General features: G+C 63.6%; 3 protein-coding genes across 14 annotated transcripts in view; 2 read left to right on the top strand and 1 right to left on the bottom strand.

Annotated features, from left to right (window-relative positions):
* The window catches only part of LSP1 (lymphocyte specific protein 1), a 39314-nt gene extending 35114 nt beyond the window's left edge, over window positions 1–4200 (top strand). For all 8 annotated transcript variants that reach the window (XM_045770709.2, XM_045770715.2, XM_087855140.1 and 5 more), the window contains exon 11: window positions 3756–4200. The gene's annotated coding sequence lies outside the window, so the exon portion shown is untranslated. The remainder of the gene's footprint in view (window positions 1–3755) is intronic.
* Window positions 244–6677, bottom strand: PRR33 (proline rich 33). Its single transcript, XM_045770708.2, has 2 exons — window positions 6520–6677; window positions 244–2630 (listed from the first exon to the last, which is right to left on the bottom strand). Exon 2 carries the CDS (start codon window positions 2619–2621, stop codon window positions 1293–1295), a length of 1329 nt encoding a protein of 442 aa, XP_045626664.2. The 5' UTR covers window positions 2622–2630; window positions 6520–6677; the 3' UTR covers window positions 244–1292.
* A 1710-nt stretch (window positions 6678–8387) lies between these two features.
* On the top strand, window positions 8388–26462 carry TNNT3 (troponin T3, fast skeletal type). 5 transcript variants are annotated; one of them, XM_045770726.2, is made up of 17 exons: window positions 8388–8497; window positions 11381–11413; window positions 11591–11604; window positions 12114–12131; window positions 13317–13334; window positions 13487–13501; window positions 14473–14484; window positions 14717–14731; window positions 17605–17623; window positions 20234–20279; window positions 21590–21706; window positions 21806–21883; window positions 22123–22236; window positions 22330–22439; window positions 22612–22702; window positions 23893–23933; window positions 26235–26462. In XM_045770726.2, the coding sequence occupies exons 2-17, from the start codon at window positions 11397–11399 to the stop codon at window positions 26287–26289; spliced, it is 780 nt and encodes a 259-aa protein (XP_045626682.1). In that variant the 5' UTR covers window positions 8388–8497; window positions 11381–11396; the 3' UTR covers window positions 26290–26462. The 5 variants fall into 5 exon arrangements, with proteins under 5 accessions (XP_045626682.1, XP_045626685.1, XP_045626681.1 ...); XM_045770725.2 differs by lacking the exon at window positions 23893–23933 and adding an exon at window positions 24544–24584 and having other exon boundaries at window positions 8389–8497; XM_045770727.2 differs by lacking the exons at window positions 14473–14484; window positions 23893–23933 and adding an exon at window positions 24544–24584 and having other exon boundaries at window positions 8389–8497.
* Window positions 26463–27086: the final 624 nt, after the last annotated feature.

Here is a 27086-nt window from a genome sequence, read left to right as displayed (position 1 = left end):
ATGTGAATGCTTTTTTCCCATGGCTGGCTTCAGCTTTATACGGCTCTACTCCACAGGGCAGCTCCAACCTCCCTCTGGGAGGCGGGTGAGCTCATTCTGGCTACTGCAGGGCTTGCATCAGAGGAAGTGGACAGGAGGGAGTCCTGGGAGCTCGGGTCCGGGTCTTGGTCTTGCTCTTCCAGTGGGGGTCCACTCCAGTTTCCACCTCCCTGCCCATCACAGTGAAGAAACATGGTCCGCTGCTGTGGTTCGACACACTTTATTAGTGGCCTGGGTCCCAGGATCCATTTATAGCACCCATTATGCCCTGGGTGACCCAGCTGGCCGCCTACTGGCTGCTTCTTCCCTCCTGCGTCCTGCTCCCAGGTGCCCCAATGTCCCTCTCCTGTTGCTGCTGACCCCTTCAGAGCCCCGACCCTTGCCCTAGTCAGACCCCAGCTGGCTGCAGACTGCGGACCCCAAAGCTGCATGCAACCTGGGGTCCCCTTCACTGCCTCACCTGCCCCACTGGGCTGCTGTCCTGCCCCAGGACTGAGGACATCCTCATCACCTGGCCACTGAAGATGGGTCCTGACTGATGGCGAGACCCTCCCCCTATCTCCTAGCTGTGAGGCCCCCTCAAGCTTTGCCCCCTAGGCGAGGGACTCTGAGGTGGGCAACAGAAGGGACAGGACCTGGGGTCCAGCTCCCCGAAATGTCAGTCAAACCACTGGTGTAGCTACTGGTGCTGACTGACAGCCGAGTCACCCTGAGCAGTCCCACTCTCACAGCAAACTAAATCTGTCCCCAGTCTTTCACGGCAGGCGGGGGCATTGCAGAGCCCAGCCCCAGAATCCTCCCCACCCTGTCGAGCCTCACAGCTCATGTCATGCTCAGAGGCCCCCCTTCCTGCCTGCAGCCCCTCAGGAGCCCCGGGCGTACCCCTGTACCTCTTTGCCCCAGGTCCCAAGCCGAGGGCTGGCCGTGCGAGGTCAGCTCATCTTCCCCTCTCATAGCTGTGGTGTGTGCCTTTCTTCTCACGCAAGCCTTTACCCCGTCAGCCCCCGCATTCTACCCCAGTGCAGACCCCACCTCTGGAATCTGGCCTCCTCCACCTCCTGCCCCCACCTGCCCCCAGCCTCCTCCCACCTCCATTGCAGCCCTTCATGCTGCCTCCCCCCGACTGCCCCCTCCTGGCCGCCCAGCATCCGTCCAGCCCTGGTGTCCTCTTCAGCGGCCATGGCTTCCCAGCTGGACCCCCTGTCCCTCTTCCGTCCACACTACGGTCCTGGGCCCTGGTGCCACCACGGCCTTCACTGGAGCCTCCAGCCGGCTGCCGTCCGGTTGAAGTTCTTGGGCTTGGGGTTCAGGTCCAGGACGGAGTGGACCATGGGCGGGGGCCGGGTGGCCGCCTCCTGCAGCTTCCGGGCATTGAATCGCGGCCTGCACAGGAAGGGCAGGCGGCCCAGGCCAGCCAGGGTACAAGTTCCATCCCTGGCCCCGGCCGGGCTGCTCTGGGACTTGGCCACCGACATGCGATACAGCACTGCGTCCCACAACCTGGAGACCCGGGAGGCTGGGGGTCGGGGCACTGGGCCCGCGGGGGCCGTCCCCTCCTGCTCCCCGCGCTCTGGGGTCTGCTCTGGCCCCGGGAATGGGGACACTTCCGCCTCCTCCATCAGCTGCTTCTTCAGGCGCGTCCAGCCACTGAGCTGGGGCTTGTGCGCGACTTTGGGGACAGGGCATGGGTGCAGGCCTGACAGTGGGCCAGGGGATGAGGCCCCACAGGGTCTGGAGACCAGCTCAGCCTCCGTGGCGGGGCCAGACACAGGGGGCGCCTCCAAGTGCTTCGCTTCAGGGCCCTCAGAGGTTGGCCCATGAGGTGAGGGTCCCGGTGAGCAGTAGGTGGGGGCCTCTCTGGGCACCGAGACCTCAGAGCCTGGGGGCACCTCAGGCCAGGGACTGGCAGCCTGGGCCTCAGTGGGCAGTGGGCGGATGTGGGCTGCGGGGACTAGGGTCTGGGCCCCAGGAGGGCACGGGGCTGTGTCTCGGTCCTGCCCCCTGGGCCCCCCATCTGGGGCCGTCTGCCGGGGCCCAGGGGTCCTGGCCTGTGGGGATGGCACTAGCCGAATGTGCACCTGGCTGACGTGGGCGACCCCCGCTGTGGGGGCTGAGACCTGTGTGGAGCCACTGGGGGACCGGGCGGGGTCTGGGGCCGGGGTCGCGAGCTGGGGCCCTGTGGCCTTGAAGTGAGTGGCGAGGCTCCTGCGCTGGGTGAAGCTGAAGGGGAATGCAGTCTTCTGCAGAGGTGACGCCACGTGCTGGGTGACGGAGCTGCGGGGGGAGCGGAGCAGGGCGGCCACGGGGCGCGCGGCCTCCGTGGGACGTGGGGCCTCCGAGGGACGTGGGGCCTCTGCGGGGTGCAGGGCTGTGAGTTCCTGGTCGTGGCTGGCCTCGCTCACGGGGGACAGGGAGGTGCGGAAAGCCCCCAGCGGCACAGGGGGCCCGCCCCCGGTCATCTTCTTCCGGGCGGCCTTCCTCAGAAGTTTCTGCAGACGCGCGTTGTCCTTCCCTGGCTTGGGCAGCAGGGGCGGTGGGGGTCCAGAGGGCCCCTGGGGGCAGAGGCCAGCCACGATGAGCATCGTTGCACCCTGGGGAGGAGAGGGACAGCCACCAGGTTAGCCCTCCTCACTGCCAGCACCCCTCCCGCGAGGGGCACGTGGTTCCCCCATGATGTGGGAGGCCCTGAGGCCGAGGAGTCACCGCCTGACCTTCAGAAGCCTGCTTCCTAAGCACTCGGCACCTGCCGGGTGCATCCCTAGCAAACCTGTCTGCGTCGGCAGCTCTGCGGGGCAGCTCCACCGCCGGCTGGCTTAGCAAGGAGCCCAAAGAGGCCGAGTCACTCGCTGGGTGACGAACGAGGATGCCACCCGGGTGCACGGCCTGGGCTGTGAGACCCGCGGGAGAGCTCCAAGGGGGAGGCACGCGCTGGGCCGGCGGCCCGCCAGGGCAGGAAGAGCGCCTGCCCGCAGACGCGTGAGGGGCGCCGCGCCGCCGCCAGTCCGACCACAGGCTCGTCCACTGTGAGCCAGCCGTGAGGGTGGCGGCCAGAGGCTCAGGAAAGCTGAGGCTGCATCATCAGAGGTAGATTGGCCGGGAGGTGGGAGCAATTTTCGCTGAGCTACGCTAAATGGGATATTCCCGCAGACATCCTGGCTGGGGTGGTCCTGGCCAAGCCGCCCGCCCTGGTTTCTGGGCGCCACGTGCTTGCAAGGACGTTGACAAATGGCGTCTGGGCCAAGCCAGGGGCTGGCCGGTTTGTGGGAGGAAGGAGGCCTGGAGCTGCCGCCCCATGGGGACTAGCTCTGTCAGGCAGGAGCGGATCTGCTGGCGGGGCGGCGAGGGGTCTGCCCGGGGCTCGTTCTTGGCTGTGCCTGCTTCTGGGGGCCCAGGACCCCAGGAACCGCGGGAACACTGGGTCTGGCTCCGGGGCTGCCAGGCTAGCGGGCAAGCAGGCGATGGGCAGAGCTCCCTCCACCTTGGGTCCCGCAAAGGCCCAGGGCCCCAGGGCCCAGTGTCGGGAAAGCGAGCTCCCAAAGTAGAAGTAGACACAGGGTTTCGGCGGCTAGAACAGGGGGGCTGCCCCCGGAGGGAGGGGGGAGTCTAAGTAGGGTCAGGGTGGTAGCCGTTGGAGACAGGCTGGAGGCATAGAGGGCAGGACAGCAAGCCCCGCCCCAGACCACAGCCTCATGCTTCCACCCCTGCCTGTGTTTCAGCTCACCTGAGACGACAGGTGCCTCTGGCAGCAACCTCCACGCTCAAGGGGGAGAGTCCAGCCTGACGCTCACCCTGGCCCTGCCACGGAGCCGCTGCCATGGCCGCTTGGTCTGCCCGCACCCCTCTCTCACCCAGCTCAGTCCCACCTCTCTGTTCCTCCACCCCCTGACCTCTCCCCCCTCTCACTCTCTGACCCCCACTCTGCCTCTCATGGCGGGGACGGGAAAGAGATGATCACTGGTGATTGACCCAAGGGGCCACCCCTGCAGAGGCCGAGGGTTCCCGAGCAAGGCCCAGGCTGGGCAGAGAGAGAGCACCTTCTGGGGGACCTCCGGGTCAAGAGACAGCGACTCCTGCAGCACGTTCTCAGGCCCTGCAGCACCGCCCCAACCCTGCTTGCAGCCTCCTCCTTCTAGTGCAATAAAGCTCCGTGTGTGTTCCAAACGCTCGCTCTCTGTTCACTAATTGGGGAGCTCCAGGGAGCAGTGCCAGCCCAGTTGGAAAGTCCTCCCCGCCCACCCTGGACGGTGGTAGCATCCAGGCTTCTGGCCTCCAGATTCAGACCCTCTGTCTTGTCCCATGGCCTTCCGCAGTGTTAGACTCTGGGACTGGAGGTATGTGGTGACTTAAGTCGGGCTGCACATGATGGGTGAGGTCCAGTCCTCCTCTTCCAGAACACCTGTGATGCTTCCCCTCTTGACTGACCTGATTAAAATTTATGGCACTTGAAAGAGTGTGCATTTCTGGTCTTTGCCCCTAGACTGTGGCCCCCCTGAAAACATCACCCACCTTGGGGTTATCCCCCATCCTAGCACTTGGGAGATGCTCAGTGAAGATTTGGTGGATGGACAGATGTAGACGGTGGATGATGGATGAAGGGGTGAAGGGATGGGTGGGTGGACAGATGGACGGATGGAAGGAAGAATGGGTGGAGGGATGGATGGGTGGATGGATGATGGATGATGGGTGGGTGGACAGATGGATGGATGGGTGGAGGGGTGGGTGAGTAGATGGTGGAGGGATGATAGATGGGAGTGGTGGGTAGATGGATGGGTGAATGGATGGATGGGTAGGTGGACTGATGTATAAATAGAAAGATGGGTGGATGAATCTTGGGTAATGGATGGACAGGTAGGTAAAGAATAGATGGATGGGTATGTGGGTGGATGTACAGAAGGTAGATGGACAGGAAAATCATTGTGAGGGCAGTAGATGGGAGAAGAGGTGGAGAGGCAGTCGGATCAGTGTGTGTGGCATGGACAGTGGGTGGCTGGGTGGCTGGGTAGGTGTGCTGGTGGATAGCTGGACACTGGTTGGATGGACAGTGGGAGGGAGGAAGGAAGCTAGTGAATATGAGAATGGATGTATGGGAACAAATGTGTGGGTGAGTGACAGAGCAGACCAGAGTGAAGGGGGAGACACGCTGGAGGCCATGCTCCCGAGCCCTGGGCCCAGCTGCCTTCATGGTCTGGGGAACCCCTTTGAAGAGCAGGACTGCTGGACCTCTGGAGGTCTAGCCTGGCTCTGCTCTGAATGTCACAATCTGCCTGCCTCCCCAAGTATGGAGTATACGTGGACAAGTCAGGCGTGGTAAAACTCCATGAAGCCAAGCTATCTCCTCTCACCCACGGCCCACCTCGGAGACTGCATCCAGGGCCATGCTCCGCCCGCTGGGGAGCACCTCGCAGGGACACACCTCTCTCCCTTCCCGCCCAGCTGGATGGGACGTCCGCCAAGGGCAGCAGCAGGGGTGGCCACGCAAGGTCCATGGCTGGGTGCCGAGCTGGGACCAGAGTGGATGGCACGGTGGGATGTGAGGTGGGTGGGGTGGACGGTGCCAGGCAGGCATCCAGCCATGCTGCCCTGACCCACCAGGACCCTTTCAGGATGCTCGGCACCCCGGCCCAGCCTCGGGGATGAGGACCCAGGGTTTGATTCCTCTGAGTACCGCTGACCCCGCTGTTGCCGTGATGTCAAGCCCCCACCTCTCAGAGCCTTCGGGTCAGGGCCTGTGCCCCCAAGGGTCCAGAGGATCGGAAGGGCCACTGCCCGAGGGGTACCTGGCTGGGGATGCTTAGGGCCCTCCACCGGCTGTCCTGCCTGCCTGCGAGCCCCGTCCACCCCACTGCCCCCTGCCCCCGGCACCGGACGCCAGCCCCACACGCAGGAGCAAACCAGCCATCTCCCAACGGTGCAGAGGCGCCTGCGGCGTGTGTGATGGCAGGTGCTCAGGGTGGGGGAAGGGTTGTCCCTGCAGTGCTGCATCAGCAGCTTCTATCTGGGGCCTGGCAGAGCCCAAGCCCGTGGGGCTGGCACCAGCGTGGGCGCCCAGGACCCGCTCAAGGTCCCTTGGGCCCCACCAACCCCGTCCATGCAAATTGGGACCAGGACCCAGCCTGAGGGGCCCCCACTCTTCCTCCCCCAAACCTAGGGTCACCCCTGAAGAGCTGGGGCCACGATGTTTGGGGGGCTTCCTCTCCCTCTCACAGCTTCCTCCCTGGTCTGTGGCCTCACTCAGCTTTGCTGGCTTCAGAAGCCCACCCCCCACCGTCCCTGGGCTGAGCTGTCCCTGAGGTCCCCCAAAGCCAACCCCTTTCTGGGGTTGAGATCAGTCCTCCACCCCAACCAGGGCTGGGCCACCCCTATCTCCTCCCTCTGCCCCAGGTCCCCAGACCCCTTCCGGCCCCCAGGGCAGGCTCTGGCCCTGCCCCTCTCCTCCCATCCCAGCAGGGCCAGGCCAGGTGGACCCGGGGTGTGGATTACCTGCCGAAGGCTCTCAGAGGCCTGCGGCCTGTCCAGCAGTGCCGGCTCAATACTGTCCCGCCGACCACGGGCCTGCTGCCCCGAGGAGGAGGTCACGGACACCCAAAATAAAACCTGTGGGATTCCTGACCTCAGCGCCTGCTCTCTGGCTCAGCCCGTTCACGGGACAGCACCTGCCAGAGGCCGAGGCCACTGAGCGGGCAGCCACCCTCCTCTGCTGGCCGAGCAGGGCCACTGCAGGGCCCGTGGCATGCCCGTCTGCAGGGGCAGCTCCCGGGAGCCGGGCACCCGCGTCTGAGCAGGGCTGGGTGTGCACGGGGCTTCCCGGGCCAAACTCCAGCATGGCCTACAGACAAGGCCAGATGTTTCTGAATGTGCTGTCCCCACGTGTGTGCCCACATCTGTCCGTGTGTTTATGTTGGGGGTGTCCTCAGGTCTCTGAGAGCAGAGCTAGAAGAGCCAGCCTGTGAAGGCCCACGTGGGGAGGAGGCAGTCGCGATGGGCCCCCAGGAGCCACTCGGGGGCCTTCCCTGGAAGGGACGCCTCAGGTGGTCCCACTGGGCGGAGTCAGCCAAGGGTCAGCAGCATGTGGCCCTCCAAGCCCTTGCCCATCCGAAGACCTGGACAGGTGGAGGGAACAGCATTCAGACAGGAGGGCAAGGCCGTCCCTAGCAGCTCCGGCCTCAGGGCGGTGGGCAGGAGGGTCCCTGCGTCCCCTCGGTGTGTGGCTGTGGGCGTGCCTCTCCTGTCTTGGGTCCCGGTGGCCTTATCTCCAACCTGGAGGGACTGAGCGAGGTGCCAGTGGAAGCCTTCCAGGAGCCTCGGAGGACCCAGAGCCAGCATGGAGCCACATGGAGCTGGGATTGGGGCGTGTGAGTCTCCTGCTGGTCACGGTGTCGTCCCTGACTCGAAGCCTCCAGACGGCAGACGTCTGCGTCTCCCAGGGCTCACCCCTGTCCCGTGTGCTGGCCCACCAGCTGTTGCCCTGGGCCAAGCTGTCCCACGGACCCCACTGTCGGTGCTTGGGTCCGGAAGGAGGTGCCCGGCGGCCCCGACCCCTCTTCGTGTCTCGGTCTCCCTAATCTGAGGGTCAAGCAAGGGGACCATCAGAGGCCCGGGCGAGATGCTGCCCCCTGGAGTCCCGTGGACAGAAGGGCTGGGCTGCACTGGCGCAGGGCAGAGCGAGCTGTGAGCCGCACACAGAGCCCGGCCATGGCGGGGGGGGGGGGGGGGAGGCCCCAGATCCCGGGCAGATGGCAGAAGTGCGGCACTGGACTTGGGGAGGGCCAGCCACTGGGGCAATGTGGACCCTCCGCCGTCGAGATCCTGCTTGGGCTGGCACTTCCCTGGCCTGTTTGTCTCGTGTGCCCCAGGCCTGGTCACTAAGCTGGGCTCTGAAGTGACAGACTCCTGGCAGAGGACCCGCAGAGCCCTCCACTCCCTGGGGGCTCTGGGACCTCGGGCCACGTGCAGTGACTGTGGAGGCAGGTGCACCGGCGGCGAAGGACTTGTGCCCCAGACACCACGGACAGAGGGCGGCTGGGCTGGGGGAGTCGGGGTCCCAGGCTGGGGACCCCATAGCAACCAGCCCAGGGAGCGCCTTGGGCTGCACCCCCCGGACCACCCAGTCCGTCCTGTCCGCCCTCCTCAGCCCGTCAGGAATGTCCCTGGCCGGGGGAGGGGGAGCAGGGGGGTTAAAAATAGAAGCTGACACTTCCTTGTCTCCTTCTCCAGACACGTCCCCCCATCCTCACCTCCTTGGGCCTCCTCCTCGGCTGTTCCTATACTTGGTAAGGGGCCTGCATGGGCACAGCCCCTTCCTGCCTGCCCCACGCGCCTGGCCACCCAGGCCCTGGCCAATGGGCTGCCAGGCAAGATCGAATGTCACTATAACATGAGGACGTGAGCCGAGCGGGCAGTGCCTGAGCCGGTCCTGTCCACAGGGAGCTCCAGCCCTTCTCTCCAGACTCAGCCACAGGTCGGTATGGCCCAGGGCTGGGCAGGGCTGGCCTGACATTCGAGGCACATCTGGGGTCCCGGGGTGCTGAGGGTCTAGGACGCCAAGTTTCCACATGTCTCCGCTCTGAGCATGGCAGCTTGGAGAACCCATGGAGCCACCCAGGGTCCCAAGGGTGTTGGCATAGAGGGAGATGTTGGGAAAGCCGTTCCAAACCACAGCCCGGCAGCCGGGGAGGCCCGAGGAGGCAGGTGGGGGCTCCCTGGAGGGAAGCAGGGCACAGGGCTGGGGGAGGTGCAGGTGTGGAGATGAAGAGCCCAGGAAGGCCACTGCCCACAGCTCTGAGGGCCGCCCGGTGCAGGTCCTGGCTCACCCCTGGGGCCATTTGGGCCTTTCTGTGGGGCTCCAGTAAGCTCAGGGGCTGAGGCCAGCTCCCCTCGGAAGCTGGGGGCTCTTGGCCTCAAGCGGTCATTGCCTCCAACCCCGCCATTTGTAGAGACAAACACGAGGGGTCTTGTATAATTCACCCCAGGAGTGGTTCCATGAGGCGAGGTGGCGGGGGGGGGGGAGGGGGGCTCGGGGACAGCTCCCAGAGGTCAAGGACAGGAGCGAACAGGCCCAGGCCAGGGGCAGAGTGGGGACCTGGGATCCGTCCCGCTGCTCTGGACATATCCCACATCTGCCCACGGAGGAGGAGCACGTGCCCCAGAGGTCCCCCCCATGCTCCTTGCTGTCCTGCCCTCCCCGCTCCTCTTGCATGCTCTTGGCCATCTTGGGGGTATCCGGGCAAGGAGACCCTGCAGGGTAGAATGGGGGCCGAGGCTGTGTGGGGTGACGCAGCCAGGGGCCCACAGGCAGGGCCTCCCCCCCCATCTTGCTCCCCTCCCCCAGGAAGGAGGGAGGGTGGTTGTGTGTCTCCAAGGAGCTCTGACCTCAGGGGCTATTTTCACTCTACACCCCCCCCCCCCACTCATGCTGAGGGCAGAGCACGAAATGGACAACTGACTTCCTTCCCAGCTGTCAAAATGCTGTCCCCTGCCCTCCGGCACACCCCACCCTGGCCCCTCCCCGACAGACAGCGAGCTGGGGGGACGGAGCCCCCCTGTGGGGTGGTCTTTGGGACTCCATTGGGCAGAGGGGCGGGATCCTGGAGAAGCCTCAGCTTCCCCCGGGTCAGTGAGGCCTTGCTGCCCCAACGCACAAGGAAGGGGCTTCCAGGCACCCTGCCTGGTGCCCCCTTGGACTCCAGCCCAGAAGGCAGGAGAGCAAGATGCAGGAGCTCAGGCGGGCCTGGGACACCTGCGGGGACCAGAGCCGGGGGCTGCCCTCACAGCCCCCCTCCCCGCGTCTTGGGTTTCTGGGCAGATGTGTCTTGGCTAATTTTGGTGCCTCTTTCTGGATGCCTCAGCTGCCACTGGCTTCTTAAAAATAACCAGCCCTGGGCTCAGGCCACCACCTCCCCCTCTTGAGGCCGCCGACAGGTGTAGGGCCCTGCCCAGGCCCTCGCTGACCCGCCCACCCTGGAGAGTGGCTGGGGGGGTGGTGCTGGGCCCACCAGGAGGCTGAGGCCCCCGCTGCACACAGGCAGGAAGCTCTAACTTGAGGGGCAGCAGAGTCCTCTTTCAGGGAAGAGCCGTGTCTCGGCCGGGGTGCGGGGAGCAGAGATCTGTGGGTTAATTTTGCATGGAGCTTAAACTGCTCTGGGAATACGAACTTTCTTGCCGGGGGCTTCAGAAAGCTGTTCACACCTTAGCATGGGACGTGCACCCATCTTTAGACAGCGAGCTTGTGTTTTTCTTCTGCGGAGCTCCCTGGGGCGGGGGCCGCAGTGATTGTCTCCCACTAAGCTGCCATCTGTTGTCATGAACTCTGTGTTTTAAGCCCCGGGCCAACATTCGGATGCAGCTGCTCCGAGGGTTCCCAGGCCCCGGGCCTCCTCCGGCGTGTGCGGTGGCCAGCTCAAGGAGCGAGGGTCCCTGAGTGCTGGCCTGGTGCCGGCCACACCTGCACACGTGCGGCCGGGCCCGGGCAGAGAGCTTCCCTGCAGACGTTGACAAATTCAAGAGCGTCCACGGGGCCTGGGAAAGCAGGCTGACGGGGGCCGGCCAGATGGGGCTGTCCGCTCAGTTCCCACTCAGGGCCCCGGGCTGGGGGACGCACAGAGAAACAGCCCAGACCCCGGCCCCAGGAGCTCGGGGCCCAATCTGCTCTGTGAGGGGGCGGGGGTGGGGGGAGACAAGGAGAATGGCTCACGCACCCTTGTGACTTTGGGAGAGAGGACGGCACAGGGGCTATGGGGGGCGCCCAGGGCACCCCTGTAGGAGACTGTGGTGTCCCCGCAGGAAAACATCAGTTGGGGAAGGGAGCTCTGGGCTCACACCAGGAGGGACTGTCAGGGGGACGGTGAGGCATGAAGACCCAGGAAGGTTCAGCACACCCCACTGGGGAAGCGGGGCTCTGTCATCTAGGGGTTCCTAGGGAACCCCCCAACCACCTCGGCCCAAAGGCAGAGACCATCAAGAAGGGGGTTTTGAGCCACACCAGCAGGACTTGTCTGCTGTCCAAAGCAGCGTGGACAAGCACTGTCCTCGGGGAATGCTACAGAGAGGATGTCTGCCCTGGGTGGGGGTGGACACCACGACCTTCCAACATCCCGTCCGGCCCCGGGATTCCGAGCTCCAGGCTGGAGCCAGGCCAGGAAGGGGGGCGGGGTGGGATCAGAGTCTGGGGAGAAGGGCTGGGGGCGGTGGCTGAGGAGGAGGCCCGCCCAAGGCCGGAGAGCTGGCCTCCACCCTGTCCTTGGATGTCCCCTCACACCCCCAGCCCTAGGAGCCCAACGCTCACCCCTTCCAGCACTTCTAGACCAAGGCCGTTCTGACTCTGGTCCTGTTCCTTCCCCCACAGAGAAAGCCCCACCACCATGTCGGACGAGGAAGTGTGAGTACCAGTCCCAGCAGCCACCCACCCTGCGTGGGCCCCCTGGACCTGGGCTATGTGCGGAGGTCAGAGGACCCGCGGCTCTTAGCAGACACTTAGTGAAAGCCCAGCTTACCCGTTCTCTCTCTCTCTCTCTCTCTCTCTTCCTGCCCGTCCCCCACCCTTGGTCCCCAACAGTGAACAGGTCGAGGGTAAGTGTCAAACGATTCTCCCTCTGCATCCACCCCTGGTGGACAAGTGACACGTGGACAGGCCCGTCCAACCGTTGACAGCACACTTCTCCTTGGGAACCCCTGGTGGGAAGCCCAAGCTTTGCCACGTTGGCCGTGGTGGGCGCTAGACCGACCCCCTCTGAACACGGGCTCCCCACTCCCACCCCCGCACCTGGGGCCCCCTCTTCTTCCCAGGACACATCCCGAGACATGGTCCCATCTGAACCCAGCTCCTGTACGCCCAGCCTGCCCTGCAGAGCTGTCCAGGGCCACGTCCGGGCTGGGAACTCCAGGGCTGGCAGCCCCACCACACTCTCCCAGGGGGACCTGGGTGTCTAGACGCAGGCACCTCGTCCCCCACCCCAGCAGGATTCTAAAGGTGTCCAGAGCCCAAGGCCCCTTAGACCCCATCCTCGGTGGTTTGGGGTGGGGCAGCTGGCTCCCGGGGCCGCCTGCTAACACAGCTCCCGTGTTCTATCCCCTTGCAGAGCAGTACGAGGAAGAAGGTAATCCTGGCGGCCCCGCACGCCCCCCACACACACACTCCCCACCTTGACCCAGGCCACCCCGCTTTGCTCAGGACACGGCCTCACCCCCACTGGGCTTCTCGGGCTCCTGGACCCCATTCGTCGGTTAACTGCCTGTCCTCCTCATCGTTAATGACCGCTTGCTGTCACCGCTGATCTCCCACGTCTTCACCCGCTGATAGACACACACTCATTAATCGTTCATTAATACCCACCCTGGTAGTGCCGTGTGGACAGAGCTGACCTGTGCTTTACGACTCACCCTCACTAATACCAAGGCCCGGGTTGGGTGGACCCCGCTGCTCTCTTCCTCTCTCTGTCTCTGCGCCCCCACGTCTCTCCGCTTCCCCACCTTGGGGCCATAACCCCAGGCTCATCTAGAGACCCCTCCCTCGCGCGGCCTGGCGGCTGTGGAGCCTCCCGGTCGTGCCCGGGCAGGTGAGGGGTGCAGGGGCGCCGCCGCACCTGGGAACCACGCGGAGAGGCGGTTCTCAAGGCTGGGTGGGAGCTCCTCGGAAACCCCTGGCAGGCACTCACCAGGCAGGGCTCAGCTGTGAGGCGCGCTGGGTGCTATGTTTTGAAAATATTTTGAAAACACTTGGCTACCCTAACAACGTGAGCAAAACATTTCTTTTTGTGCTGAAAAGGTGGAAAGACTCATTTCTGAGCGAGCTACGTGGTCCTCGGAGCCGTGGGCAGGAAGGGTCCCCTGCCCCCGTTCCCTCTAAGACCGTCAGTGTCCACATCACCTCGGACATGCACAGAGACCACATCACCCGCCCAGACCTTCCCGGGCTTTTCTTACCACAGTGGATTTCATCCCCTGTCCTCACTTCCGTCACCCGCAGAGCAGGACTTGGCTAGAGCCCCCTGCAAAGACACCACCATGCTGGGGCTGGCAGGCAGGCGGCGGGGTCCCAAGGCCCATCGGGGGTGCCTAGGCCCCAAGGAGGGAGCAAGAGCCCAGAGCCCCGGGGTCTCAGAGGTGGTCACAGGACAGAGGCAGGGTTTAGGCCCAGGGCTCCGGGGCTCGCCACCTCCAGCTCAGAGAGCCAGCTGCCCCTTCTCCTGGGGGCTGGCCTCCTTCCCCGCCACCCCGGAGGCACCCCTAAATGACTGTCCTTGTTTCCTCTCTCCCTCCCGCTCCCGCTGCTCCCACCTCAGAGGAGGCCCAGGAGGAAGGTAAGCGGGGTCCAGGACCCCGGCCCCCACAAGTACCCTCAGTCCTTCTGTGCCCCCCACTGTGACCCCCCCCCAAGGACATGCAGTGTGCTCTTGGTCTGACCTCTCCTCTCTCCTCCCGCCGCCTGCCACCCGGTGCCCTCCATTTACAGAAGTCCATGAACCAGGTATGAGGACACAGGACTTCTGGTCCCCATGTGGGGCCCAGAGTCTGGCTGGAGCCCACGCGGCGGGGGGGGGGGGCAGGGAGGCAGTGCGGTGCCAGCCAGCAAAGGACTCCCACATGTGGCCCTAATATCACCCACTAACCGTGGCCAATGCTTGACGAGAGTGGGGTGGTCCCCAAGAGCTAGGCACTCCCCGACTCAGGCTGGGCTGCAGATGGGGCTCATGCCCCCAGCGTAGGGACACCGGGTCGGTGGCGGGACTGCTGGACGGGCCTGGCCTCAGTGGCCCTGAAGCTATGCCTCTGGCCCAGGATGGGGAACTGAGAGCCCACAGCCGAATCTGACCCCTTGAGCAGGTCAGGGCCCCAGGCCAGAGGGCTTGTGAGCACAGGGTACTGGAGGAACAGCCCATCAGCCCGGGCAGGGACATTCCCCAGCCATCCCCCCCCGCTGACCTGCCCCGGGGCCAGTCCTTGGGATCCAGGGGGACAATGAGAGGGTTGGGAGCCTGTGCTTGGATCAGTGGTCAGAGCAGCTGAAGCTGGTGCCCACGTCTGTGTGCCCTCGGAGGCCAGAACAAGAAGGGCAGTGGGGGCAGGAAGTGGGGTGCCCTCTGGGCCTGATTCCCTGGGCAGTGGGCCCTGTCCTGCCGGCTCCTACGCCCCCTTCCCAGGCTGCAGCCAGAGCCTGTCAGCCCCTGCCAGTCCCTGCTGGGGGTGGACAGGCGGGGACCCCAGTGTCCCTCACAGATCCACCCTTGAACCCTGGCTCCCCATCAGGTCAGCGAGGCAGGGACAGGATTTGGGGGCGGCGATGCCCACCAACACTGACCGTGTCTCACTGGCTTCCCGCATGCTCCCTGCCCCTTGTCTTCCGCCACTGACCCTCCCGAATGTCGACCGGTGTTTCCATTAACCTCGGATCCTTCCTCCTTTGACCTCTTGTTCTGTGGCCCTCCCTCCCCCATGAAGTCCATGAACCAGGTATGTGCCATGACTTCAGTCCCGTGTGGGTGCCCGTGCACACGAGTGACCGCGTGTGAGTGTGAGCGGGAGCCCAGGCCCCGGCAGGAGCAAGAGGGGTGTGTAACCTACTCACGGTGTGGTCCCGCTCAGGCCCCGCTGCCTCTGCCCCTCTCGCCGCCCCTGCCTCAGCCTTTGCCTCGGCTCACGGCTGATTTTCTCTCTCCCCCACCCCACGGTGCTGTTCCTGCAGAGGAGGTCCAAGAAGGTACGTCCCTGCCCCTGTGCACATCCTGCACACCTCCCCTCTCCCTCGCTCCCTGCCTGACTCCCGCCACCTTCCCATGGGCTGGGGACACGGTGGGAAAGGTTGGGCCTGGGTGCAGGCTTCCTCCTGGCGCCCCAGCACACACCATTCGGGGGTGTGGGGATGAGACCCTTCCGGGGCCACCAGCAGGAAGGTGGGGGCGGCCAGCCCTGAGACTGAGTGCAGAGAACATGGTCCGAGAGGGTGCTGGCCTTGGGAGGAGGGTGCTGAGGTCCACTAGGACCCTCTGGACCACAAAGGGTCGGGTGGAGAAGAGCAGAGGAGGAGAGGCAGGACGGGCGCCTCCACCCTGCCCCAGATAACGCGTCAGAGAGGGGGAGTCAGGAGGGGTGAGGTTGAAGGGAGGGTGGAGGGCCAAGTGGGGTGAAGCAGAAAGTCAGGCTGAGGCCCGAGGCAGGACGGAAGCGACCTGGAACAGCCAGGGGCCTTGCGTGCAAAGGAGCAATCTGTCAGGTCCCGTATCCCACCCACCACCTGGGCCACAGCCAGACACACCCTGGTGTGAGGAGGCCCCTGGGTGGGCCGTGCCTGGGTGGAGGCCGGGGAGACGCAGGTTCAAGTCAGGGGCCCGAGTCAGGGAGCTCTCCTTGGCCCCTCCACTCAGTGGGGCCATGGGGGCCTCCAGGCTGGGCTGAACCGTGAGCACAACCCTGAGAGTGTGTTCCCTTCCCTGTCCCCAGAGAGGCCGCCTGCACGATGAAGGGGCGTGCTGGCCCCGGCGTGGGGCGGCAGACGCCCGGCTGTGCAGGTAGAGGCGTCCGGGGACTGCAGGCCTATAGGGACACAGGGTCAGCAGGCACCCTGGAAGCCACCCCGAGGCCGAGAGTCAGGCAGACAAGAGGGGGGTGCCAGGCTGCCCCCCGCTAGCCACTGTTGTAGGAGCTCTGCTGCCCGGCTCCTCTCCTGCCAGCTCTCGGCCTGCCCCCACAACCCCCCTGCACCCGGGGGCCGCTCCAGCTAGGCCCCTAGAGAAGGCGAGCACACCTCTGGGGCACCCATCTGCCCCACCAAGCCTTCCTTCTGCCCTTCCGTCAGGTTCCTTCTCCCAAAGCACCCCCTTTTCTGGCTCCGTTTCCCCAAGTTCACAGCCCCCCCCCCCAAGATGCGGGGAGAGAGTGACTTCAAGCCCAGGTGCTAAATGGCCGAGGTGCTGTCTGTGGGCATGTGGCGGGCTCCTAAGCTCCCAGGGAACCAGAGCTGAGGGGGCACAAGGGGGACACACCGAGTGCACGTGCAGCTGGCCCCCCAGCCCCCGGCCTGGGCTGCCACGGGCAGAGGAGGGAGGGCAGGAGAGCAAACACAAGCTCTCAGCCAAGCCTCCTTGGGTTCAGCTAGGCCGAGAGCCTGGAGCAGAGACGGAGGGATGAGGGCAAGACCCTGCTTGGCTGTGCGGACCCCAGGCTGTGACCCGGCCAGGCAGGAACTCCCCGAAGCCTGGGGGTGGGGGTGATCAGAGGAAGCAGCTCCACCTGTGGGCAGCCAGGCCCACGCAGACAGGTGGGAGCTCGTCCCAGGCCTGGGGGCCCACATGGATGGCCACACAGCAGGCCCCAGGAGGTAGCAGAGGGAGAGCTGGGGGGCCCCATCCAGCCTCAGGAAGAGAAGCCTCTTAAGGTTCCCGAGGGAGGTCAGGAATCCCTTCACCCTGGGGAGCGATCCGGCCTGGGCCCCACGGCCCGCTGTGGGGGGCTCGACCTGAGAGCTCACCTTGGGCCCTTTGCTTTGGGCTGGGACTAGCAAGGCTTCCACGGCCTGAGGCACCAAAGGCCTTCATCACCCTGGTTGTTCCAGACCTGCCGGCTTACCCACCGAAACCCAGGAGTCTGGCCCCACGGACCACACACCCCAGCTCCAAGGCTGCAACGTTAGGGAGGGTCTCCGCTTTCCAGGGTGGGCTCTGGCAGCCCCCCGTGGAAACTCTCAAGACAGCCAGCTCCTCCGCCTGGTCCCCACACAGCAGGGCACTGACGGGGTCCAGGCCAGGGCATACCCAGGGAAGAGGGGTCCAGGTGCTGCCCCGGCTGGCGCCGGCCCCCATGGCCCACACCCCGTGGCCACCGCTTGTGCCCCTGCAGCCTGCTGGCTCCTCTCCTGTGGTGCGTGTCTGCCCGCTGAAGGAGCAGAGGGAGGACGAGGAAGGTGAGGGCAGCGGGTCTGCTGGCCTCAGCACTTCCATGCTGTGCTGGACAGACTCTGAGATGGAGAGGAGCCACTGGTTCTCCACCCACCCTCGCCCACCTGTCTGTCCTCCTCTTCTCTTTTCCTGGGGTTGGGCCTGGCTGTCCCGCAGGGCGTCCTCCATGGGGCTCTGCGGCCCAGGTCTGACACGTGCCGCCCTACTCCCCAGCTTCTGCCCCGCACAGAAGTGGGGTGGTCAGTGAGGACTGGCCAGCAGACCAGGGGCCTGGACCGGGGCTGCATCCTCCCCTCCCCCCTCAGCCCCTATTTCTGCCCCCTCCCATCAGACCACCTTCCTTCCTCCTTCCTCCTGCCCTGCCTGGCCCCTGAGGACTCCGTGGCTCTGGGTCCCAATCCCTCCTTCCTCCCGCATTCCCCCTCCTGGGCCACGTCCTGGTGCATGCACCCTGAGCTCTCCTGCTGGGACCCTACAGGGACCTTCTCTTACTGCTGGCAGGACAGGAGCATGGGTGGTAGGCTCAGCTGGAGAGGGAGAAGCAGGTGGGCGTCCAGGCAGGAGCCCCCAATCCCTAGGTGGGGGCGCCCTCAGGGGCCTGTGGGCAGGAGCAGGCCACCTCACACCCCACTCACTGGGTTTCTCTTCCTTCTCCCCATGCCGGCGCCGTGGTGGCCAGAGGAGAAGCCAAGACCCAGGTGAGTGTGGTCCCCAGGCAGGGCCGGACGCCGAGGGGTGGGGGCAGGGGGAGGCCTGGAGGACTAGGACCAAGGTCACCTGGGAAACTGGGGTCCCACGGAAGACAGTGCATTTGCACTCTGTGGGGGATGTACCCCAAACCCATGAAAGAAAGTGGCCGCGTCTTTGCTCCTTGATTTGGTGTTTAAAGCTCTAGGTGTCTGGTGAAGGCCCCTGATGAAAATGGGATATTTGGGACAGCTGGTGCCCTCCCCCAACAGGTGGGGAGCGGAGTTCACCTGGGTGCTTCTTCCCCAGCAAGGAGCAGAGATGAACTCTGGGGGTCCAGGGGGTGTGTCTGTGTCCTGGCTGTCCAGTGTGGGCAAGGAGGACTCCCTGCAGGAGGAGGCAGGGGGCCCAGGAAGAACGGGGGGCAGGGGGCTGGGGGAGACGGGGCAGAGAGAGGGCGACAACGCGGAGCTCCCTCCTGGGCTCCCTGGACCCCGCGACTGCTGGCCTGCCGTGGGGTCCCCCCAGGCCCTGGTGGAGAGGCAGCCCTGAGAAGCAGTGGAGGGAGGGTCTTGTCCCCACGGCCCCTTCAGAACAGAGCCGCCAGGGGACCTGCCATCTTTCCCTGCCCTGGGGCCTCTGGGGAGCCATCGCCCTCAGCTGGAGGGTCTTTCCCTCGTTTTACCCACTTGCGAGCATTTCAGAGATTTTGTTTTTTAAACCAACGATTCTAACTTTTCTGTGTCCGATGAGCACTTTCAAGACCGCGATGCGTGGCTCACCCGCCTGGTCCCGCTCCATGTCCTGCCTGCGCTCTGCCCTGCGGGGCCGGACCTGCAGCACACACCCAGCAGCGCGTCCGGGCTGTGCTCCCGCGTGGGGCGCCCTCGGGGGTCTGCGGGCACCGCGGCGTGTCAGGGGCTCGGCCAGCACGCTTCCATCCCCTGCACTTTATTTTTCAGCAATTTTAAATAACGCTGCTGGGTCCCAGATATTTTCTAGTTTTAAAAAAATGTTTGTGTTTTCATTATGAAAATAAAACACCTCATTAAAGAAAATTTGGAAAATACGTAGAAGTCCAATGAAGAAAAAAAAATCGTCTATAACTCTCCCGGCCCGCCAGCCAGACTGCGGGAAGGCACAGGGGGGGAATAAAAGCCCTGCTTCTTCCTCCTCTTTCCGTGCGTAGGGCTCGGAAAAAAAAATTTAAACTCTGAGCTGTTTTTCAAACATCGTACTGTCCATACAACCTTCAATTCTGCTTTTTTAAAATTTAGCACTATTCATAAGTATTTTTCCGTGTTTTTACATAGTCTTCTTAAATATTTTGAATGGCCACATAATATTCCATCATTTGGACAAACCATAAGTTTTCTAACCGTTCCTCTTCTGCGGGACATTAAGGCTTTCCCCAATATTTTACTATCATAAATAATGCTGGGTGGAAAGCATTTTCCGTCTTTCGGGTTATTTCCCTAGGCCACATTCCCAGAACTGGAATTACTGGGTCAAAGAGTATGAACGGTCTTCAGGCTTTTGACGTTCGCTGCCAAATTGCTTTCCATGGGGGCCGTGCCAGCGCGGGCTCTGCCGTGGACGTGAGCAGGTCTGCCCCGCGCTGCTGCTGCGCCCGGGGACACTGATGGATGAGGGGGGCCTCTCAGGGCCGCTTTTGTTCGCACGCCTCCGATGGCTCCAGGAGCGCCGTCCTGCGCGCTTGCTAACTGGCCACCTCTCTTCCCGAGACTTGGCAGCACGCGCCTCCTGCCCCTTTATCTAACGGCAGAGACGTCTCCACGTGTTCTCAGCCATCGGCTTGCACAAGGATATAAGTCTTCTCTGTGCTTGCTGAAAATATTTTTCTAGTCTGGGTTGGGGTTTTTTTTTTCCCCTTTCAATTTTTGCTTTTTTTTTTTTTTCACATACATAAGTTTTTCATTTGCGTGGAGTCGTCTGGCTATCTTTCCCCTACCGGGAACTTCTGGTGCTTCTGAGCTTAGGAAAGCCTCTCCCGTTCCAGCATTTGGGTCCATACTCAGTTCCTCGTTCTTCTGTGGCTTGTTTTGAAAAACCGTGTTGTTTTAACTCTTTGCTCCATCTGGAATGTACGGGGGCCAGGCCCGGGGCAGACAGCAGGTTACAGCCGGCTGGATCCGGGGGTCTCATTTCTTCCCCAAACTGCTTTCTGCCCAGCCCCCTTCCTTTCGCTCCCCAGAAAGAAAGATTCAAGAGGGGTCAGAGACCTGCAAAGGGTCATGACAGCCATTCCTGACCACAGAGGCCAACACCCCTTGGGGGCCTGCAGTAACCAGTCTGCCTCTGGCCTGCCCTAGCTGCATTTCTTTATTTGTTTGAGAAAGAAAGCAAGAGTGCCCTTCCTGGACAGGCTGGGGGTGAAGCAGCCCTTTCGATGTCCAGATGTTGCCAAAACAGAGGGACATCAAGAGACTGAAACGTTCTCAAAGGGGTCAGGCCACTCTGGGGATGGTGGATTATACATCTGACCAGAGTAAAGGTCAGGCAGTGTGTCCTCAGCTGGGTGCATGGGCGAGAGGGCAGGAGGGCCAGTCCCCTGGTAGGGTCTCCACCTGCCCCTGCTCACGAGCCTCTCTCTTCTTCAGACTCACTGCTCCTAAGATCCCGGAAGGGGAGAAAGTAGACTTCGATGTAAGTTTATGGGACCTGGGACCCGGATCAACATGGCCTCCGCCCTCCAAACCCTAGCCTTCAGGCTCCAGACCTATGAATGTCATCTGCTCTCAAGCAGCCAGAGCTAGCACTTTCTGGTTGCAGGCAATTAATTTATTTCTGGACCAGAGGAAACTCCCACATATCAGACATCTGTCTTCCCTCCTCTCCCACCCATGCATCCATCCATCATCCATCCATCATCCATCCACCCACCTATCCATCCATCATCCATCCATCCATCCATCCACCCACCTATCCATCCATCATCCATCCATCATCCATCCACCCACCTATCCATCCATCATCCATCCATCCATCCATCCACCCACCTATCCATCCATCATCCATCCATCCATCCATCATCCATCCATCCATCCATCCATCCATCATCCATCCATCCATCCATCCATCCATCTATATCCATCCATCATCCATCCATCCATCCATCCACCCACCTATCCATCCATCATCCATCCATCCATCCATCATCCATCCATCCATCCATCATCCATCCATCCATCCATCCATCCATCCATTTATATCCATCCATCATCCATCCATCCATCCATCCATCCATCCATCTATATCCATCCATCATCCATCCATCATCCATCCATCCATCCATCCATCCATCCATCCATCCATCCATCCATCTATATCCATCCATCATCCATCCATCCATCCATCCACCCACCTATCCATCCATCATCCATCCATCCATCCATCCACCCACCTATCCATCCATCATCCATCCATCCATCCATCATCCATCCATCCATCATCCATCCATCCATCCATCCACCCACCTATCCATCCATCATCCATCCATCCATCATCCAGCCAGCCAGCCAGCCATCCACCCACCCATCTATCCATCAACCATTCATCATCCACCCATCCACCCATCCATCTATTTAACAAACTACCTCATTCACCAGTTTCCTCTCTGTCTGGCCCATGCAGAATATCTCTGGGGATGACCAAAGAGCCAAGTCAGAGCCAGTCCATCCCAGGGTGCTGATGACCTCAGGGCTGTGCAGGGCCTGGACTCACCCACAGGGAGGGTACCATTGCTACCCTGGAGCTAAGGTATCAGGCAGCCTCTGGCCCCCAGGAGGGCAGCAGCCATGGGGACATGGTGAGGGCAAAAGGTCCCTTGCCACCCTCAGCTTTCATGGTGGCCAGAGGAGCCAGGGCGTCCCTGCTGGAGCACAGGAAGGGACCGCCTGCCACACGGTGGGCCAGGCAGGATGAGGTTTGAGAGAAGGGACCTCTTCTGCCCGCAGGACATCCAGAAGAAGCGCCAGAACAAGGACCTCATGGAGCTACAGGCTCTCATCGACAGCCACTTTGAAGCGCGCAAGAAGGAGGAAGAGGAGCTGATTGCCCTCAAAGAGCGGATTGTGAGTACGGCAGTTCTAGGTGGAGGTGGGGGTGCCAGGCGCCCTGGGGAGGGGCCCTGGGGTCGGCGGGCCTGGGCCGACCCGCTCCTCTGGCCGCAGGAGAAGCGCCGTGCGGAGAGGGCTGAGCAGCAGAGAATCCGCGCTGAGAAGGAGAGGGAGCGTCAGAACAGACTGGCGGTGAGGCCCAGGGCCCCTCTCCCTCCGCAGACCCCAAACCTATGACCAGAGAAAGTTTCCTTGTCCTCCTCCTGAGCGTCCCCCTGACGCCGTCAGGGACCGGAGATACTACCTAAGTTGCCCACGTCCCGCAGAACTTGCAGAAAGTGCTAAGCCCAGGGTGGGGCCTTGAAGCCTGCCCGGTGGGGGGAGAGCTGGCCCGGCCCAGCACTGAGGCCTTGGGGACGGGGTCTCCGCAGGAAGAGAAAGCCCGGAGGGAGGAGGAGGATGCCAAGAGGAGAGCCGAGGACGACTTGAAGAAGAAGAAGGCCCTGTCCTCCATGGGCGCCAACTACAGCAGTTACCTGGCCAAGGTGAGCACGGGCCTCCGTCTGCACCCCAGCCACTGCCAGGGAGCCGTGCGATGCTCCCTCCTGAGGCCAGGCCCCTCCGCCCTGTCCCCTCAGGCCGACCAGAAGAGAGGCAAGAAGCAGACTGCCCGGGAGATGAAGAAGAAGGTTCTGGCAGAGAGACGCAAGCCGCTCAACATTGACCACCTCGGCGAGGACAAGCTGAGGTAGGGCCGGGTGTCACGGCCCTGGGGCAGCGGCTGGCGCATCCCAAGCCCGCCAGCCTCAGAGGTTCCTGGGAGAACCTGGGCTGGCTCTCCGTGGCGGCTGGAGGGGGACAGCGGGTGGCCTGGGCCCCAGGGCTTACCCAGCCAAGCCGCACCTTTGCCACTCTCCCAGGGACAAGGCCAAGGAGCTCTGGGAGACCCTCTACCAACTGGAGATCGACAAGTTCGAGTTTGGGGAGAAGCTGAAGCGCCAGAAATACGATGTGAGTGCAGACACTCTGCAGTTCGGGCCCCACGGGCTCAGCTGCCCCCCTGCGTCCCCACAGCCTTGCGCCCTGAGAAGCCCAGGCTGGCCATCCCTGTGGACCCTGGCTGGGGCCACTCTCTTGCCGGAGACTGTGGCTGGGGTGCCCTCTGAGCCCCCGTCCATGCCCCAGGCAATCGGCCCTGCTCCGAGGGCCACAAGAGAGAGCAGAGGGCTCAGCGGCCTCGGGGTCCAGTTTCCGAGTCGCCTGGGACTTGCGGAAAGCCCACCCCAGTAGCAGTAGGTTTCTTGGGCACAGGGGTGGCCTCCCTCACAGCCTTCTCTGCAAAGCCAGTCCCAGCCGTGCCCGCCAGAGACATCTGCTTCCTCCAAGCCCCTCGGGGGCCCGGGCTCGGTCCCCGAACTGTCACCTTGTCGGGTCAGAGCAGGCAGAAGGGCGTCTCACGCCCCCGTCTGGCAGCTGGGAAAGGGGTCTGGGACTGAGCCATCTGGGGGGTGGCTGCCCAGAGTTGCCCGGGAGGGGCTCACAACCAGAACAACAGTCCTGTGCAGTTACCGTCCCCTCGGAAGCCCTTCGGGCCCTGGGGAGAGGGTGCCGTCCTGGCAACCAACATGCTCCGTGCAAACCCAGACACCTCCAACTTCCCCATCGGAGGCACAGTCCCTGGCCTCAGTGTCCTCCAGGGTCCCTGGTGGGAGACAATTCACCCCGGAGGGGCGTCTCCCATGGCCGTCTCTACAGGCCACCATGATAGAGTGTGTCCAGTGCCTGGTGACTCCTGACTCCTCAGGAGCCGTGCCCTGGGGCAATTCACCTGGTCCTTCTGTGCCTCAGTTTGCTCACCTCCACCCGGAAGAGCACCCTCGTAGCGGCCCTGGGGCTTCCCCCGGGAGCACACGCTTCCCTGAGGTTCCAGCGTCCAGGATTGGGGACAGCCCTGCCCTCTCCCAATGGTCCCCTGGGAGGGTTGTCTTGCAGAAGCAGGCGTCCCCTGCACACAGCCCCACTCTGGGTCCATGGGGCTGAGTCAGAGACCCACTGCCTTCTGACACGTGTGCACGGCCCACGGTGGGTCCCTGGGGGGCTGGAAGGGCCATGAGGGCCCGGGTGTAGGCTAGCCCAGCACACAGCAAGGCCCCGAAGCCTCAGCCACCCACCCAGCCCGCTAACCGTCTTGGTCTTTCTAGATCATGAACATGAGGGCCAGAGTGGAGATGCTGGCCAAGTTGTAAGTAGCCAGAGTCCCCCCGGACCAGGCTCGTGGTGTGCGATGCACGGTGAGCCTCTCGCATGGCAAAGCCGGTTCGTTGCGGATGGCGGCGGCGGGCACGGAGATGATGGAGGCTGGCCTCCCGCCCCACCTCCTCCCCACCCCTGCAGCAGTGGCTGACCTGCTGCCCTTGCTGGCAGGTGGGGGAAGGGCTTTGCCTTCCCCTGAGCCTCTCCTCCGGGCGGTCAGGAGGAGGGAGCCGTTGGGCGAAGGAGCCAGTGGGCCATAGGGCTGGCCACTCAGTAGCCACCAGAGTCAGGGGCTCTGCCAACCTCGCCTCCCTCCCCGTGCCCCCGCCCCACATCCAGCCGCAGCCCGCAGGTAAGTGGCCAGCTCCGGAGCTGCTGTGTGTCTTGGCCCGGGTCTGCAGTGCGGGCCACCAAAAGTAAGTCAGAGGCAAGAGTCGCAAGGGCCAAGGGCCGGTGTCTTCGCCCGGCGGAGCCGGGACACAGTAAGGGAGTGAGCGGTGCCGGCGTGGCCGCGGGGCTCGGCTGAAGAAGGGCACGCTGGCCGCAACCGGCCTGGCCCCGCTCCGACCTGCCAGGTAAGTCACCTGTGTTGTTCACAGATCACCAACCTCAGGAGCCGCATCGATCAGGCCCAGAAGCAGTGAGTAGCCCTCCTGCCCGGTGCTCTGTGCCGGGCGTGTGGCCCCACGGGGCTGGCCGCCGCCGCCCAAACCTGGGCCCAGCGATTTCGGCCGGTCCCGGGGCGGCCGACCCCCAGCAGAGCAGTAACCAGCCTAACCAGCGGCCACGGGAGTCCGCACGTCTGGGCCCTGCACCCCCGGACCTGCAGCCTCCTTCGGCTCCCTCCTCACCCCAGAGCCTAGGAGGAGGCCGACTGTGGGGAGGGTCAGCCGTGGGCCCCGGGGACATGGTGGTCCTGGGCCACCTCCCCAGCAGCCCGGCAAAGGCAGACGGGGCTCCTGGACATCCCAGCACAGTGCCCCCTCAGAGGGGAGCTGGCACGGGCCATCAGAAGCCCGGGCTTTGTCACGGGTCTCCCTGCAGCCTCGGCGGAGCCTCTGGCTCCTCGGGACTGTGAACCTTCTGTCCGTAAGGTGACCCCGGGGTCTGCGGCACCCCTGAGCACAGCTGCTGGGCAAGGCCTGGAGAAGCCCGCCTGTTGCTCGCCCCCGAGGGCCTGTGCTCCGTGGCCACCTGCCCTGGGCTGCTGCCTCCCAGCCTGGCCGCTGAGCCGGTTCCCAGCCCACACAGTGCAGTGTCCCCGGGACTGCTTCCACGGGGGTTTCCCTCCCTCCTCCACTGGCCCCTGCCCCCTTGCCGCTCCCAGGGCTGGGCTCCTCCACCCCGGGGGGGCCCTGTGAAGGTGACCCCCTCCTCCCTGGGCTCTGTTGGGTGCGGCTGATGCGGGCCTTGTGAGAGCCCTTCCGTGTGTGTGCATGTGTGTGCATGTGTGTAAGGGTTCTTGGGCTGACCCCTGCAGGACATGGGCCATGGGCACGGCCACCGGTGCCAGGGCTTCTCCCAAAGCCAGCCTTGGGAACTGCATGGCCTTCTCCAGCCAGAAGTCGTCCCAAAGGGTTGGCTTCTGGTCCCCACACACCCTGTTCCCACCCGTGGCACCCTGACCCAGCACCCAGCCCCCTCCTGGCTCCCTGGTGTGCAAAGGGCCTCAGACAGACAGGGAAGGCTCTAAGGACGGCCACCCTGCAGGGTGCTGACCTCTTACCCAGCTCCCTCCTCTGTTGTCAGCTCTAACAACTGACTGGAGGGCCGGGGCAGAGGCCTCCCAGGCCCTGCGTCTACCAGGCCTGGCTTGCCGGCCCAGAGTCAGGGACCGAGGTTGCTGACTGTCCAGAGCCTCTCCTGCCCCAGGAGGCGATGAGCCAGGAGGCTCTGTCCAAGCCACAGGAACTGGGACGATGAGAGCCGTCTGCAGAGACGGCTTCCCTAGCAGGCCTGGGGTCTGCCCGAGGTGGTGCCCAGGAGCCCAAGCTTCTGGCAGGGATTGGGGGGTGTCCTGTGCTAGCTGGTGCCTCCACTAACCACACTAACTGTCCCGGCACAAGGCGCCCAGGCCCAGCCAGGCCAGGTACAGGTGAGTCACCGGTGCTTGGAATGTGTGCCCGGGGCTTCGAGGCCAGACTGGGCACTTCACCCTGATCGCAGCCTGGGCGGGCAGAGCTGTCAGGGTGTCAGAGCAGTCATGGGCGGGTCTGCGGGAGGCCGAAGAAGGGCTGGGCGGGGGGCCCAAACACCCAGCTGCTGAAGATCAACTTGCTTCCATCTGCAGTAGCAAGAAGGCCGGAGCCCCGGCCAAGGGCAAAGTCGGAGGGCGCTGGAAGTGAAGCAGCCGAAGAGGTTCCCAGAGGCAGAGACCCTCGGCCCGCGCAGCCCGTGCGGCAGCATCCAGCCCCCAGGCCTGGGGGCGGAGGGCCCGGCCCCGAGCACCCCCCTTGTCTCTGTCCTGGCCGCCCCCATCTCCCGGGGTCTGTGAATAAAGCTGGCAGACTCCCCTCCACCAAGTGTGTGCTGGCTCTTGGACAGGGGCGCTGGGGGCGTGGACAGGAGGAGGGGGCCAAGCAGACAGGCAGGGAGGACAGAAGCACAGATTGGGGCCCAAGGGACACTGGGAGCTCCCTTTAGGAGTCAGGGCACATGGCCCCATGGGGTCTGGGACTCCCCACCCGGCTCTGCCAGTGGCTTCCACATCTGCCCCCACTTCCCTGCAAGCCCCGGGGACCCTCAGTTCCCCACCGCAGCCCGGGTCTTTGCCCCCCGTGAGCAGCCCCCCACCGCCGAGTCTGCTCTGAAGCCGGCTTGGGCTAGAAGAGCTTTGCCTTTGGAGAGCCTGGGGGAGGGGAGCGGGAACACACTGGGAGACCTTACACCCGTCCCCCGGAAATGTGGGGGCAGAAGCAGGGTCCAGAACAAGGGGGCGCACACAGCCTGAGGGGCCTTTCGCCCCCAGAGGAAAGGAGCAGGAAAGCACGTGTCCAGAGAGCAGACTCAGCAAACACAGACCGTTCTTTCTATATTATAAGAGAACACAGTGCACAACTGTGTAATAAATTTGAAAATCCTGACCAAACAGAATTATGGAAAATATAAATCACAAAAATTGGATGAAGACGTAGAGCCTTGC

Source organism: Ursus americanus, chromosome 24 (genome assembly GCF_024610735.1).
Source record: "Ursus americanus isolate L20-20 chromosome 24, mUrsAme1.1.p, whole genome shotgun sequence".
Taxonomy (NCBI): Eukaryota; Metazoa; Chordata; class Mammalia; order Carnivora; family Ursidae; genus Ursus; species Ursus americanus.
This window is presented reverse-complemented; position numbering and strand designations above follow the sequence as displayed.

Bases quoted from the DNA above. Each gene is read 5' to 3' on its own strand.
- PRR33 (XM_045770708.2), bottom strand. From the start codon at position 2,621: ATGCTCATCGTGGCTGGCCTCTGCCCCCAGGGGCCCTCTGGACCCCCA.
- TNNT3 (XM_045770726.2), top strand. The intron at 21,884-22,122 runs GTGAGGCCCAGG...GGGTCTCCGCAG, and splicing joins AGCGTCAGAACAGACTGGCG to GAAGAGAAAGCCCGGAGGGA. The intron at 22,237-22,329 runs GTGAGCACGGGC...CTGTCCCCTCAG, and splicing joins ACAGCAGTTACCTGGCCAAG to GCCGACCAGAAGAGAGGCAA.